At 29.4% G+C, this 14,051-nt stretch overlaps 2 protein-coding genes across 8 annotated transcripts in view; one reads left to right on the top strand and one right to left on the bottom strand.

Annotated features, from left to right (window-relative positions):
- Positions 1-7,876, top strand: part of LOC118192883 (uncharacterized) — a 36,635-nt gene extending 28,759 nt beyond the window's left edge. Inside the window, exons 3-4 of the mRNA XM_035363906.1 lie at positions 1,034-1,281; positions 7,617-7,876. Coding sequence (XP_035219797.1) covers positions 1,034-1,281; positions 7,617-7,751 — 383 coding nt within the window. The 3' untranslated portion in view covers positions 7,752-7,876. The remainder of the gene's footprint in view (positions 1-1,033; positions 1,282-7,616) is intronic.
- The window catches only part of LOC118198493 (uncharacterized), a 140,266-nt gene continuing 133,685 nt past the window's right edge, over positions 7,471-14,051 (bottom strand). For all 7 annotated transcript variants that reach the window (XM_085810754.1, XM_085810756.1, XM_085810755.1 and 4 more), the window contains 2 exons: positions 12,959-13,051; positions 7,471-7,746 (listed from right to left, as the gene is read on the bottom strand). In XM_085810754.1, coding sequence (XP_085666880.1) covers positions 12,974-13,051 — 78 coding nt within the window. In that variant the 3' untranslated portion in view covers positions 7,471-7,746; positions 12,959-12,973. The remainder of the gene's footprint in view (positions 7,747-12,958; positions 13,052-14,051) is intronic.

Here is a 14,051-nt window from a genome sequence, read left to right as displayed (position 1 = left end):
CAGATCTCTTTTAAATTTTTTTCTCCATTTTGTAAATCTGTATTCTTATTATCATGATTCAAAGTGAATTAAAAATATGTTCAATAAAATCCAGTCTATCCTGTACAGCATCATCTCTTGTAATTAATATTAGCCTCTTTCTTGATTAAAAAAGCCCCTTCTATTAGGTAAAACTTTAAAGCAACACTAAGTTAGTGTTAAATTCTCTTACCTTTCATCCAAGTGTTGCATGAGTTTTATGTAATATTTGTTTTAATTAAAAGAAAATAGTATAATTTTTAAATATTATTTTCAATAAATCATCAATTAAAAGAAGGAATACTCTGATTTTGTACCTACACTTTGTAACTTATGAAAGGAGCATATTATTACATTTAGCTGCATTTTAGCAAATGTGATACTGAATCATACTACAGTATCTCATTCACTTCCTGTCTCTGGAAATTGACTAGCAGTACAGAAAATGTATCACATCCCACTGTTGTTTTAATATGCATTCTACTAGCATACTAGCTATTTACACATCTGCTTTGACACACCATCAGTGATTAATGGCATTAGCCATTGTGTCAGTATAATGACATCTTTCGAATTTCCTCTTTGTGCTTATCCTGTAACAGTTTGTAACCTATTTTTGACTTTCATTTTGAATTATCATCATCATCATCATCATATATCTGAGTTAACATGAAAATTTGATCTAATGATAATCTTATGAATGTATTTCATTCAGAACCTGAGATATGCTCATATATGAATAATAAGGAAAAGAAACATTTTGTAAATTGTGCTAACAGATCATGAAATAAACTATTAAAACTGTATCTATGTATAATTTAAATTATAATAACTAGAACATATGAACTGGATAATATATGATTTCTTGAATTTTAAGTTTACTTAAAAGGTATTTAAAGAATTTTTAACATATTATACCTAAAAATTTGATTTTGTTTTAAACTCTAAGTAAATATTCTTTTAGAATTACATTTATGTTTAAAAGTGTTATTTCAATGTGTCACTGTTCTCCTAGCAACTCCTGTGACATTTCAACCTGGTTATAATACAGCTCCTTATAATCCACATGAAAATAATGGACTGTATTCAGATTGCCAAGGGCCAGCACAGTATGGAGCTTCTCAAGGGCCAGCACAATATGAAACGTATCAAGGGCCAGCACAATATGGGACTTGTCAAGGGCCAACACAATATGGAACCACTTACGTGCCTGTAACTGTACCTGTGAATACAAATGTAGTTGGTGCATGTCCTGCATGCCGGGTAAGCTTTCAATGAAAAAAATAATATAAATAATGCATTAATATTTATTGTAGCTATATTGTAAAATATGTAATTATTAAAAAGTTTGAATTTAACAAATATTCTCTATTCGTATAAAGCTAATATAAATTTAAAATTTAATTAAGAAATTTTAATTGCAAAAATAAAAAATTAAAATAATTATTGCAGTGAACTAATTTACAATATCATTTAAATTCTAATAGCATATGTAAATTAAGTAGTGGAATTTTGAACTCTATGACTGACTGAGTTATTTAAAACTGAAACCATTCAAATAATAAAATTAACACACACATATAAACTTAAAAAAGCACCAAAATTCTTAGTAAATTAAAATAAAAGTAAGGCAATTCCTCTATAATATAATAATTGCAACCGTGCATAAGAGGTTTACCACAGTACCAGAACTAGTCCAGCTAAAGACAGAACTCATAGTAGAACAATTTTGAAAAATAAAAATGCAAAAGGGAAAATATACAAAATTATACAAATAAAAATGAATCTCCTTTTATTGAAACTCCAATTCAGAACTCATCAGGGGAAAATGAATTAAAGCTTCATGAAGGTTGATTAATATGTTTCGTTCTCCTGGTCCATTTGAGACCAAAAACCGTAAAAAGATTTCATCAAATTTTTATTAAAGACTTTAAAATTCATATAAAACCGAAAACTCGAATCTCAAATGTACCAGAATTTTCCTTACACATTTTTGGAACACTTGGAAAAAGAATAAAACATTACATAGTGCCAAAATGACAATTAAAAAACCATACAGCTTTACATTATGTACATTGAAATTAAAAAGAAAGAAAACAAATTGGTCTAAAACCAATACATGCTAATCTGAAATTCAAAATCTGTGCAGACTTTTTCCGTTACATTTTTAAGTCCTATGATAATTTCTAAACTAGAAGTTCAGAATTGATTATCTGAAAAACATGAGAACTTATTTGAGAAAAACTGTTGGCCATTCAGTAAAATAAATGTCTTGATAAACTCTGTTAAATATTTTTTGATAGCTTGATATTATAAAAGGTTTGTACCTCTTGCTATGTTTCATTTGAATGTCCCTTGTACTTTTTTGCAAGAATGGCATAGAGATTATAGATAAATTATGTGATTCACATGAAAATGATTCCTTTTCATAAACAGTATGCAGAATATATGATTAAAGTTCATTAGTTGTACATTTTATGGTCCATAACCTTAACGGTTATAATGCACAAAACATACTGTGAATATTCTTAGATTTAGCATAAACAAATATAGTAAAACAAACTAGATAATAAAATCCAGTCTCTCTCAAATATGAAAACAAATTGACACTGACCTTTTTCCCAATTAAAATAATGAAGTGCTAAGTCACAGCTATTAAAATGAAAAAATGAAATTTCTTTCAAATATGAGGACTGTATTAAAATGTAAAATATGATGCGCTTATAGAAGAGCATTACTTTTTGAACAAATGAGTTCACTCTCTCAACTATAAGAAAGTTACATAATTTGTGATCAATTCTAAGTAAGTTAAAAGAACATCCTCTTTCTGCTTTTCAGTTGTCTCCCAATGTTCAACTATAGGTTTTATGCTTTAAGGATTATCTGAAGGCCTTGCAGATATGTCTAAATGGAATGAACTACCTGCATAAATCTATATAGATTTTCCTGTGTTGTCTATGAGCTCATTACCATTTAAGCTTACTTGCCTAGGAACCTTAAAATTACAGAGTTTGATATCCTTGTTTTCTTAAATTTAAATTCAGCTTTAAGAACTTCAATAACTATAAGACCTATGAGTATCAGAAAATATTTCTATAATTTTCAGGGCACTGTAGGAGTCAGAATGAAAAGTCATAATACATAGCAGTTAATTCTACAGTGAGCGCTGAGAAAGCCTTATGCTATCATCTACCTTCCATATAGCTTCCAACCATGAATAATATTCCATCATGACTGGCTGCTTTTGACCCATACGGGAATATAATTATTGTATTCATGCTTGTGCTCAAGAAAAAGTTGATGATAGATGATCTAGTTTGTAATTTTTTTTTAATCAAAATGGTAGAATATATCCAAAAGTTGAATTTGTATATGCTCCTTTGGCAAAATTTCAAAATGCTTTACTGCCTGGGTATTTACTTCAGAAATGGAAAATTATTCAAGTAGAGAACACACCATAAGAGACAAAAGGCTCACAAGATAATCACATAGTAAACAAAAAGGCATACATCTCACCATGCAAAGACACTAATAGGATGGCCAAGTTGAAACAATGTATTTAAAAAAACTGATGAAGAGAGAACTGCTCATATCTGAACTGAAGTGATGATTCATATGAGTCAATATTCAGACTCTGGACAGGAGAGGTTCTGAATAATTCATAACATATAATCTGCAGAACCTGATGGTGAACAGAATCTACTTTCAACAAAATTGAAGATAGTGGGTCCATAAAAACAGAGCTATATAGTCAGTCTAGTGCAGACAAGCACTCCGTGAATGTGAAGCAATGATCAGTAATGGTCAGGATTTCACCAGGCTTTACAGGATTTAGCACTTTAAAACACTTTTTCCGCAAGCATAGCACATGTGGAAGGAAAGTTAATTTTTGTTCAAGCATCACTCCTAAAATTGAACTTCTGATCAGAATGGGATCCCAGACTCTTGAAGCTAAAACTTACGCTTGAAATGCTGTCCTTACAGTTTCTACAAAAGTGCACACAAATAGTCCGTTTTGAAATCGCACAAATTCTGGTTTATTTGATTATTTTCAAGCAATCTGGAACTGTCATTCTGACAGCTCATCTGGAGGTCATCAATATACAATGATCCTGAAATGGAAGGAGGGGGTTGTTTTAAATCAGAACTTATTTTTAAGCTGAAATGTGTAACTCTCAGGCCCATTTGTTTCATACAAACAGCTGTTTTGGACAATTTTTCTGCTTGGTTTACTATTGAAAGAAAAACACGCAATTTTGTCCTTCCTTTCAAAAAAGATTGCTAGTTATTTGTTTTCAACCAGTCAGGTATCAGCTTTGAATGCTATCCGCTTGTTTTTAATGCAGAACCAATTTCCCCTTTACATGTTAACTCCAAAGTGATCTGTGTTGATTGGCTGTTATGACAAAGCAGAAAAATTGCTCCAAACAGTTGTTCTTCCAGAACAAATCGATGTTTGATAGCAGCCTTAGAATATAACCTTGACACACACCCTCTTTTTTTCAAGAATTTTTGATAACACAAATTCAATCCTGACTTGAAAATTCTTCAAAAAGTTATGCATGAAAACAGACATGTGTCCATGCAAACTACTAGCATGAAGATTACTTAAAATGCTGTATTTTCATATATTATAAGCATTTTCTTTATCAAAAAAAGACAGACAAAATAGATTCTTTTGACAAAAACTTCACAGGAGTTTTCTAAAAGGATTTATTGATGGTCGTCCTCCTTTTAAGGAAACAACTCTGATAAGGTAAGATTACTTTTTTCAGTATAAATAGACTAAGCAGAAATTTACCATTTGTTTCAAAGAAATTTCAAGCACAACTCATAAGAGCAATTTGCTGATAATTGGAGAGATTCCTCGGATAATTATTTAGCTCAGCTATTAGAATGAAAGCAGCATTCTTCTATGCACTGGGAAAAGTTGCATCTTCCAGTTGATTGCACAGAGCGAGATCAATGGTCAGTGACTTACAAAAGAAATGCTCCTAACTAAAATGTCTGCAACTTTATCTCAAGCATGGTAAAATTATTATTATACTCATAAGTCTCATAGCTAGAAGAGTTTAATGCAGTGGGATTTCTCTCAGAGGATACCTTAATGTGATAAAAGAATGGCCTGTTGGTTAGATTTTATATCTGTAGCCTGCTGCACTCCACGCCTGCTGTTTCATATTTTTGTAGATTCATTTTTTATTCACTAGCTACTTAATATCAGTTGTTAAAGCAGATGGGGTAGTTATGTTATGCAGAACCTATACTATTAAAATCTGTGCACGTCTGTTTGTGGCATTATCTCCTCTGGAACTGTGGGGAGTTGAGCTTCAAGAGAAATACTCCCAGATTCCAAAAATTTGTGGGAAGCCATTTCGATCATTCTCTCATCTTCGTACGACTTTAATTAGCTGATATATTAATTAAAAACTTGGAAAAATGCTAATTTTAGCCCTCACTTTTCTGAGTGGCAACAGTTTCGCACGCTGAAGATGAAAATCTGCTTTATTTCGAAAAATGTTGCCACTGCTTGCTGAATTTGAAATGTTCAACAATATTTGGAGCACTATGTATCTTGCAAAGGAGAATGATTGAAATTTTATAATAAAGTTATTGAAGAAGTTTGTGGAATGAACTCAAAATTTTCGCAGAAAGCCAATACATAGTTACTCACAAGGCTCAGTTGAAAGAGGAAGCCAAGAACGTGAAACAATTGTTATCCTTTTGGCTAGAAACATACAATATAACAAAGTGGTTAGAAGGAATAAAATACATTAAATTTATGAAAAATACTGCACATCACTCTGAAATAGACTGAACTCTATTATTTCGTGTAAGTTTAAGAACTACTTGCTAGTCAATACTTTGTTAGCAATTAAAAATGAAGAAATGCTTGAGTATTAAAGAATCAGTCTAATAATAATGCATCAATTTAGACAATCTCAACCTAGCATCAGAATGTAGGTGCAATGAATCACGACAATATGGAAGTGAACTGAGTGAAAATTTGGAGGTAATAACTGTTGCAGGTCCTATCAAAAAACAGAAATAAGAATGCTGTGCAAATAGTAGGGGAAAGAATATTATTCTGAAACAGAAACGATCGATGAGAGAAAGAAAAAAGAGCAAAAAGTTTGACTGATGTTGAAATGGAAGATTTTTAAAATAACAAGGAAACTTTTGCACTCAATGAAGTCTCAGAAAATATTCAAGAAGCTCGACACTTTGCTAAACAGTAACTAAGCAAGCAAGTGGAAGAAATATTATGGCTTTTGGAATTCACAGTTGGAAAATGTAACTTTGAAACAATTTGGATGAGTATAACAGAAGTAAATACAAACAAAGCTGATAGCCGGAATATTATAGATGTTATAATTTCTAAGGAAATAAAAACTTATATAAACTAGGCACAAAACATGGCATTTTAAACAAATTCTACTCAAGGAATGATTTTATGTCTGGCAAGGAAACTTTCATTTCTGTCAATGCAGTTCCAGTTATTGAAATAAGTCTAAGAGAATGTGCCCATAAGAATTATGTATGTTGTCAAGGGCTTTATTGTAAATGTACAAGCAAATGTGAATCAAATCACTGCAAATGTAAAAAATGAAAAATCTTTTATAACTCAAAATGCCACAGAAGCTCTTCCTGGCAAAATAAATAATTTCTTTGCAAATTATTGCTGCCTTAAAATTTCAGTGTGTAATGTAATTTATTTGATGTAATAATGATGAATGTATCTTATAAATAATAATAATCATTATTATAAAGCTTTTTTTTTTTTTTTTTTTTTTTTTTACTTTCACCGAATTTTGCTCTAAAAACTATTAATGTGCATAATTTCATGCACATCATAATATGACAAAAATTCTATTATAGTTGGAGTTCCAACCTATTATGCTTAATTAATCACATTGACCAAACTTCATTAGTGATTACTAACATTTACTAACAAATGTGATTATTATGCATTATTTATCACATTCAACAAGATGTACTTGTTCTGAATTTTTTACTTTGACTGTAACATATACAGTTTAAAGACTGGATTCATAAAGCATTTGAATTGCTTTGTAAAAGTTAACTCTTAGAACCTACCTTAGTTCATATCAGAATAGTTTTCCGAATTTCAAAAATTATCTCAAAATAGTACCTTTTAAAGAGAGATTTCACTATAGGATACAGAAATGTTCAGCAGTGTGTGATAGCATTTTTGTCTGTAATAATTTCCTTGCTAAGAACTATATTATGCAAAGAAACTTTCATATTTCTCCTCATTGAATTGCTAAATTCATGATGCCAGTTAATTGTGGTAATAATCATTATGACAAGGCTGATATAAAAAAATTAGCTCTAAAATCTCGTAGATGCACTGTGATAGAGCTATCTAAATAAAACTGATTTTTTTTATGAATCAGCAAAACTTTCAATGAAATAATTAATGCACTGGAATAACTTTTATGGAAATATTTAATGAAATTAACGAAATTCAATAGTTTTACTTGCTTGACAGTTGGAGTCTGTTGATTCCTAATAATAGTTTTAAATCATTAATCTTTATAGTTTTATAAATATTTTATCATACGATTATTTTGTAGGTTGGCATTCTTGAAGAGGATTATCCTTTCTTGGCCCTTTGCCTTGCTGTGTTTTGCTTTCCTTGTTGTGGTGTTTGTTGTTGCTTAGCAATGAAGCGAAGACGTTGTCCAACTTGTGGAGCTGTATTTACTTGAAAAGAAAAATGTAATTTTTAAAATTACAAAAATATTGAACATTCCATTTTATATGTATTTTTATATGAAGATGCTGAAATGTATATTTTGTTTGTTTTTAATACAGTGACGGATAACGATTGTCATTTATTTTGCAAGATTTTCATATACATCAGTTCATTATTATAATACATATATAAATATAAATTTATATAAAGTTAAAATTCTGCAAGAATAGCAGAACAATTTTTCTTCTTTTCAAATAGAACTTTGATTACAAAAAATAAACTTGTGAAATTTAGCATTATACATGATAAAATTATTTCTTGTATTTTTCAAACAACAAAATTAAGTATGTAGTTTAGAATAAATAGTAAAGGATTAAATTATTCATTAATCCAGATTTCTCCCAAACAATAAGATATAATTATTTTTATATTACTTTTATTTCAAATTGATGTATGTGTTTTACCTTCTTTTATATTAAAAAATACAGTAAATCTGTATAATGAACATAAACAGAATATGCAGACTTTTTACACAGGTAATGACTATTTGATTTATAGCACATGTATTTTGCTTTTACCTTTCAACTCTTCTATCATAAAAGTAATATGGGAATTATGAATTTATTTTTCATTTTATTTTAACTATTAAAATTTAAAAACTGTGTATGTTAATAGACAAAGGCTATTAAGAGAAAAACATACTATGATAAAAATGTAGTCATAGCTTTTTATAAATAATCAAATTCAGTTGATTGCCATTCATTTCAATTTACTGGCAAAGCAATACTCCACTGCCCTTTGGAAACATATCTAGTACTTTTAAGAAATGCCAGTATTAGATTGCATTTCGCTATCAGATATACACGAAACTTAATGCAGTTTTAGCAGTATTATTTAAGAAAAATAAGAATGTTATTGTTTTCATAGAGATCAAATATGTCAACCGTTTAAAAGTCTCAAATTTAGAGCTTTTTTTTATAAATATGTATCCTGAAGAAAGTTAATGTAATTCTTTAACTTGTTATTTTGTTTAACTTTTATGACTGGGTATTAAATACTCTTTTGGGAGTTGGAGAGCCACATGGCATGTGTATTAAAAAATAATAAAAAGAAATTAAATAAAATTTGAAAGTTAATGGAATTCTGAGATTTATAGCATAAATAAGAATATATTGTCTTAATTCAATTGAAATTTTAAATTTTTAGTATATATAAACCCAAGAGTTGTGAGGCTAATAAGAAATGCTTCAATAAAATACAGTTAAATTTAAGTTGTTAAAGTTAAGTAATTAAAGTTTAGTTGCAATAATGAATTATCATTCTTCATTAAGGTGGTGGTATGGTGTATTTAATTATGGCAAAGCACACTAGGGCTATCTGCCTAAGGGGAGGGATGCCTTTCGTGGAGGACTTTCTAAGGGAAACTGGCTCGTATACATGTTACACATGGGGAAAACCACAAAAACGCCCATGCAGCCAGCCCGTTCGCGGGATTCGAACCTCGGACCGAACTACCAGTGTTCAGCGTCTTTACCGCTCGGCCGCTGGTGGGCTCCATTCTTCATTAAGGAAAAACAAAAATACAAAATCTCATTATGTCAGTTGTTAAGCAATATCCCATAGGCTATAATTGTTGTGAAAGTTTGAAGCCAAACTCTTAACAGAACTAATCCTGTCAGTATACAATAATATGAACTAAAAGAATAATTGTTTTCTGTGGCAATGTTGTTAACAAGTAAACTAATAACTTGGTTGACTTAGAAAAGTGTATATATTTAAAAAAAAATAAATACCTATAAAATACTTCTAACACACACATGGAATAAAAATAAGCAAGGTATAAAAAAAAAGGAGGCATATAAAATTTATAAAATTACAATACTTATTAATAGGGCACAATTTAATAACACGTAAACATTAAATATAAGTTTTTAAAATACCTCGCAAACAAAATCTTATTACTATAAAATCAACATAGTGACTACATCACCCAAAAAATGCAAAAATAAAAAATATTCCAATTTTAAAAAAAGGAAATTGTGCATAATTATGGAAAGTGAACAAAAAAAAAAAAAAAAAAAAAAAATTTAGACAAATAAATTGGATTAAAGCAGATAATGTCTTTTTCAAAAAGATTGTTTTAACCCATTAACTGCCAAAACTACACGGAATAATTCTTATGAAAATAATAACAAATATTAAATTAAGCATTTATAATAGAAATTTACACTGAAAATAAAAAATTAAAAAAAAAAAAAAAAAAAAAAAAAAAAAAAAAAAAAAAAAAATGCTCTCGCCTGTGGAAAAAGCAAGTGTTGCGTTCGCGCAATGTCAGCGGAATAAGACTACAGATTGTACACGTACTATGTTTGAGTGGAGCACCGTTATAACTCTACAAATAATTTTACTTGTAATTAATTTAATATTAAAATATATATTATATTTCTTTTACAAATACAGATTATTTCAACTGAAATATTCAAGCATGAAAAGCTTCACTACAATCATGATGTAAAGCTACATTACATACTTTGCATCTATAAACAGTCTGGCTATGGCACTCTTTACAACAAAGACTTTTGTTATCATCAGACTTTACGATAAAATGTCTACCATCTCCATGCAATGGTTTTTGAATGCTGAATTTACTAGGTCCTTTTGTTGCTGATCTATTTCTGGTTAATTCTAAACTCTCAATAGGAGTTTGCAAAAGGAATAAAGCAATCTCGTGCCTGAAATCTAAAAGAGACTTTTTATTTCCAGTAGTAGAATGTCATGATATTTTCCATGCATTTATCAAGGCTACATCAATGTAATTAGTAAATATTAGCCACCACCATTTTTTGCCACGAACTCTTATTCTGTAACTGGCTACTAAATTGTCACATAAATTGACTCCACCCATTTCGGTATTGTATTGTTCAATAAGATGAGGCTGAGATATAAAAACCTTTTTCCTTTGTGTTTTTGAATAATGGGAAAAATTTTTTATGAGCTGAATGTTTCCAAATGTTGAACGAACAGTTACAACTGAATTGTCGTCCCATCAGACAAAAATTATTTTGTTTTTCTCTTCATACTGGAAATCATAATAACCCCTATCTTTCTGAAGGACACATTTCACAGTTTCTAGTGGGCACATATGTATGCAGTTTTCCTGAATGATGTAAAAAAGTTATCAAAATAAATAGCATGATTGGCAGGAGTTTCAACAGCACTGAACAATTTATCACCACACTTCCTCCAAGCCCATACTCTTCATATTCTGGTTAAGCATTTTGGAGCTGAATAAATATAGAAATGAAACACATATCCATCAGATGATGCCAGAGTCCATACCTTGTATTCAAATCTTATAGGTTTCCCTTTTAAAAGCATCTTTCCTGAATGTTTGCCTCGATAAGGAATCATTTGCTCGTCAATACTCAGATCGTAGGAAAATATACCAAATTGTTGAAATTTCTTATTTAGAAAGTTTACATATGGTCTCACCTTACATAATTTATCAGTATTGTCAATTTGACTATTGTCAGCTAAATGCAAATTCTGCTTTTTATTCCTATACTGCAAACATGACATCGATTCCCGTACAATAAGAACAGAAATATCCTTATCAAGAGACCAATACATTTCTTCTTGAGGTAAAGAATGATATCCCATAAGCAATAATATTCCAGTAAATCTTCTCAGGCTTCAAATGCAATAAATTCTGGGCAAATTTTTTTTTTTTTTTTTTGCTGAACGTATATATTTGTCTGTTCAACGAGAAGAGAGTAAATGTCTGAACCAAAAAGAAAATTGAAAATCTCTCCACTAGTTTTACCTTGTATTTTGTCTCTTATAGTTTCTGTTCTATATCTTTCTTCATTTTCTTCCTGAGACATAACTGACGGTTCCTTTTTTATCCATTTCAAGTTTTCTGCTTTTTAAACTTTTTCGTACAACTACCACTGCTTTCAGAAGGCCAAAACTTACTTCTTACGTGAATTTCAACTTCCCCAGCAGTGTCATTTGGTAAAATATCATTATCATTATTTGAAACATTGTCATTCACTTCTTTATCACTAGCTTCTGCAATTTATTCGGGAACAACAACATCAGTTTCATTCTGGTCATTATTAACATTATCATTATCTGTTTCTTCATCAAAGTCTTTGAAGGGCTGCTTCTAAGGTAAGATACCTCATTCTAGGCATTTTTAAAGCAGCCAGAACATTGAAAGGAATGAGTAAAAAAGGAGATTACCAGTTTCCTGCTGACCTTGCATCAGCGCAACATCTGTCTTCCCTTCCTTCCCAACACGAATATAAACATCTGATTGATGTAATGTTCTGATAAACGGTGACCTTGAGTAAAAATAGATCACTCATAAAGACAGCGATTTTTTTCGTTAAATATTTTCGGCAAAAATACCCGGTCGAAAATTTTGCTTAAAGTATGAGATTAATTATTATAAACAAAATGATTGTTGAAGGTAAATATTTTTTACAGAAACAATCTTCATAATATTCCCTACCAAAAAAAAATCATCTGGTATAAAATATATTAGGTAGTTACATTTATATATGCATTTATTTTAACCATTGCATCAATGCAACACCAGCAGCTAATGGGTTAAATTAGATAATTTTATACATATATTTCCATAGAAAATTGTGTGTGTCTTGAAACCATTATCATCATCTGCATATAGACCATAACACATTTTTATCTTTATTGTAGCCCTAATATTAGGATTTTAAAAAGTAGTAGTCTTGCAATTTGTTTACAGAAATGGTGACTTTTCTTAATGGTCTTAAGAAATATAATTGCTTAGTAGTAAAATTGATTTATTATTACTGAACAGAATTTACAGAATGGTGTGAGTATACCATCTGGTGTTTGTATGGATAAATAAATGTAAATGCATATAAAACATAAATACATAAAAATATTTATGCTTTATAACATATAACAAACTAAAAAAAGTTATGCTTCTTAAATTAGAATATATTTGTAATCTCTTTTTAATAATTGATGAAATCCCAGTGTAGTTTCTCGTCAAATGCAATTTTTTCATGTGTGCGTCTTAAGCAGCACAAAGAGGAGTTTTTTCTTTTAAACTTTTTATTAGTGTGCAATTTATTTTTATACATTTAGTGTATAACTAAAATTCATATGATTAACTCATAAAAGAACTAATAGTGAAAACTCATAATAGAAAATTTTCCTAACATTTACCTGAAAACTTGAGATTTATTTGTTTATTTTTTCATAATTTGAATCTTTCAAGGAACACAGAAAAGACAGCTGTTCTTGCAAAAACTCTCTATCCTGTAAAAGATTTTCAAATTAAAATCTTTCATTTTATTATATAACTATTAATTAATTTATATAAGGCAATTTAAATAAGCACAATTTAATAATAATAATAAAAGAGGTTTCCAGTGGTTTACAGTGAAAATGAAGTCATCTTAAATAACAAATACTATGAAATAAATATTGCTACAAATTATAAATTTATGCTGTACATTTTCTAATAAATTATCAGTTTTTAAATATTTTAATTTTTTTTTGTCATCAAGTCAAAAATTTAACATAGCTTCAGCCAGCACCATGAACTGCTTTTCTTTTCCTGTACCACAGAACTTTTTTTTTTTTTTCTGTCTTTTTTCAGTTTTTCCCCAACTCTAAAAACACTACATTAAGAAGGTGGACATTTTGTGAGATGCATAAAAAGAAGTATTATGTAGAAGTCAAAACAAAACAAACCTTTAAATATATTCTTGAAACAATTTTGTGTGATGCTGTTTTCATATGTGCTTATGATGCATATTATCCTTTAAAAGTTAAAGAACAAAAATATATTTTAAATCATAATTATTAAGATAAGATATAAGCATAAAATTATCGCAGTTATGTATAATAAAATAATTTATTGTACTTCGCACCTTGTATTTTTTAAAAAATGAGATGGTAAAAGATTTTTGTTAAAATAACTCGTAAAAATAAACTTTATCCATACCAGATGTGAATGCAAACTCTCTGTAATCAAATTATCAATCAAGAGCAAATGTTTGCATACTTTTAAATTTTATTTCATTTTTTCAGTGAATTTGGAAAAATATGCAGAGTCCTTACGTGTCTTCATACAAGTAGTCTTGTAAATATTCAGTTAGTCTGAGGCTGATGATCATACTGGCCAGTATATATGTTAAATTCTCTTTGCTGTATAGTACCAACTGACTATAGCTACTGTTTGTAGCCAGGTATTATTATCTATTAAAACAAATAAATGAATCAACTGTGGTCTCAGCACATGTTTATTAAGGGT

Source organism: Stegodyphus dumicola, chromosome 2 (genome assembly GCF_044657685.1).
Source record: "Stegodyphus dumicola isolate Sdum_Otavi_A_Nest chromosome 2, ASM4465768v1".
NCBI classification, from domain to species: Eukaryota; Metazoa; Arthropoda; class Arachnida; order Araneae; family Eresidae; genus Stegodyphus; species Stegodyphus dumicola.
The sequence above is the reverse complement of the archived record's forward strand: the minus strand, read 5'-3'. Positions and strand labels throughout refer to the sequence as shown.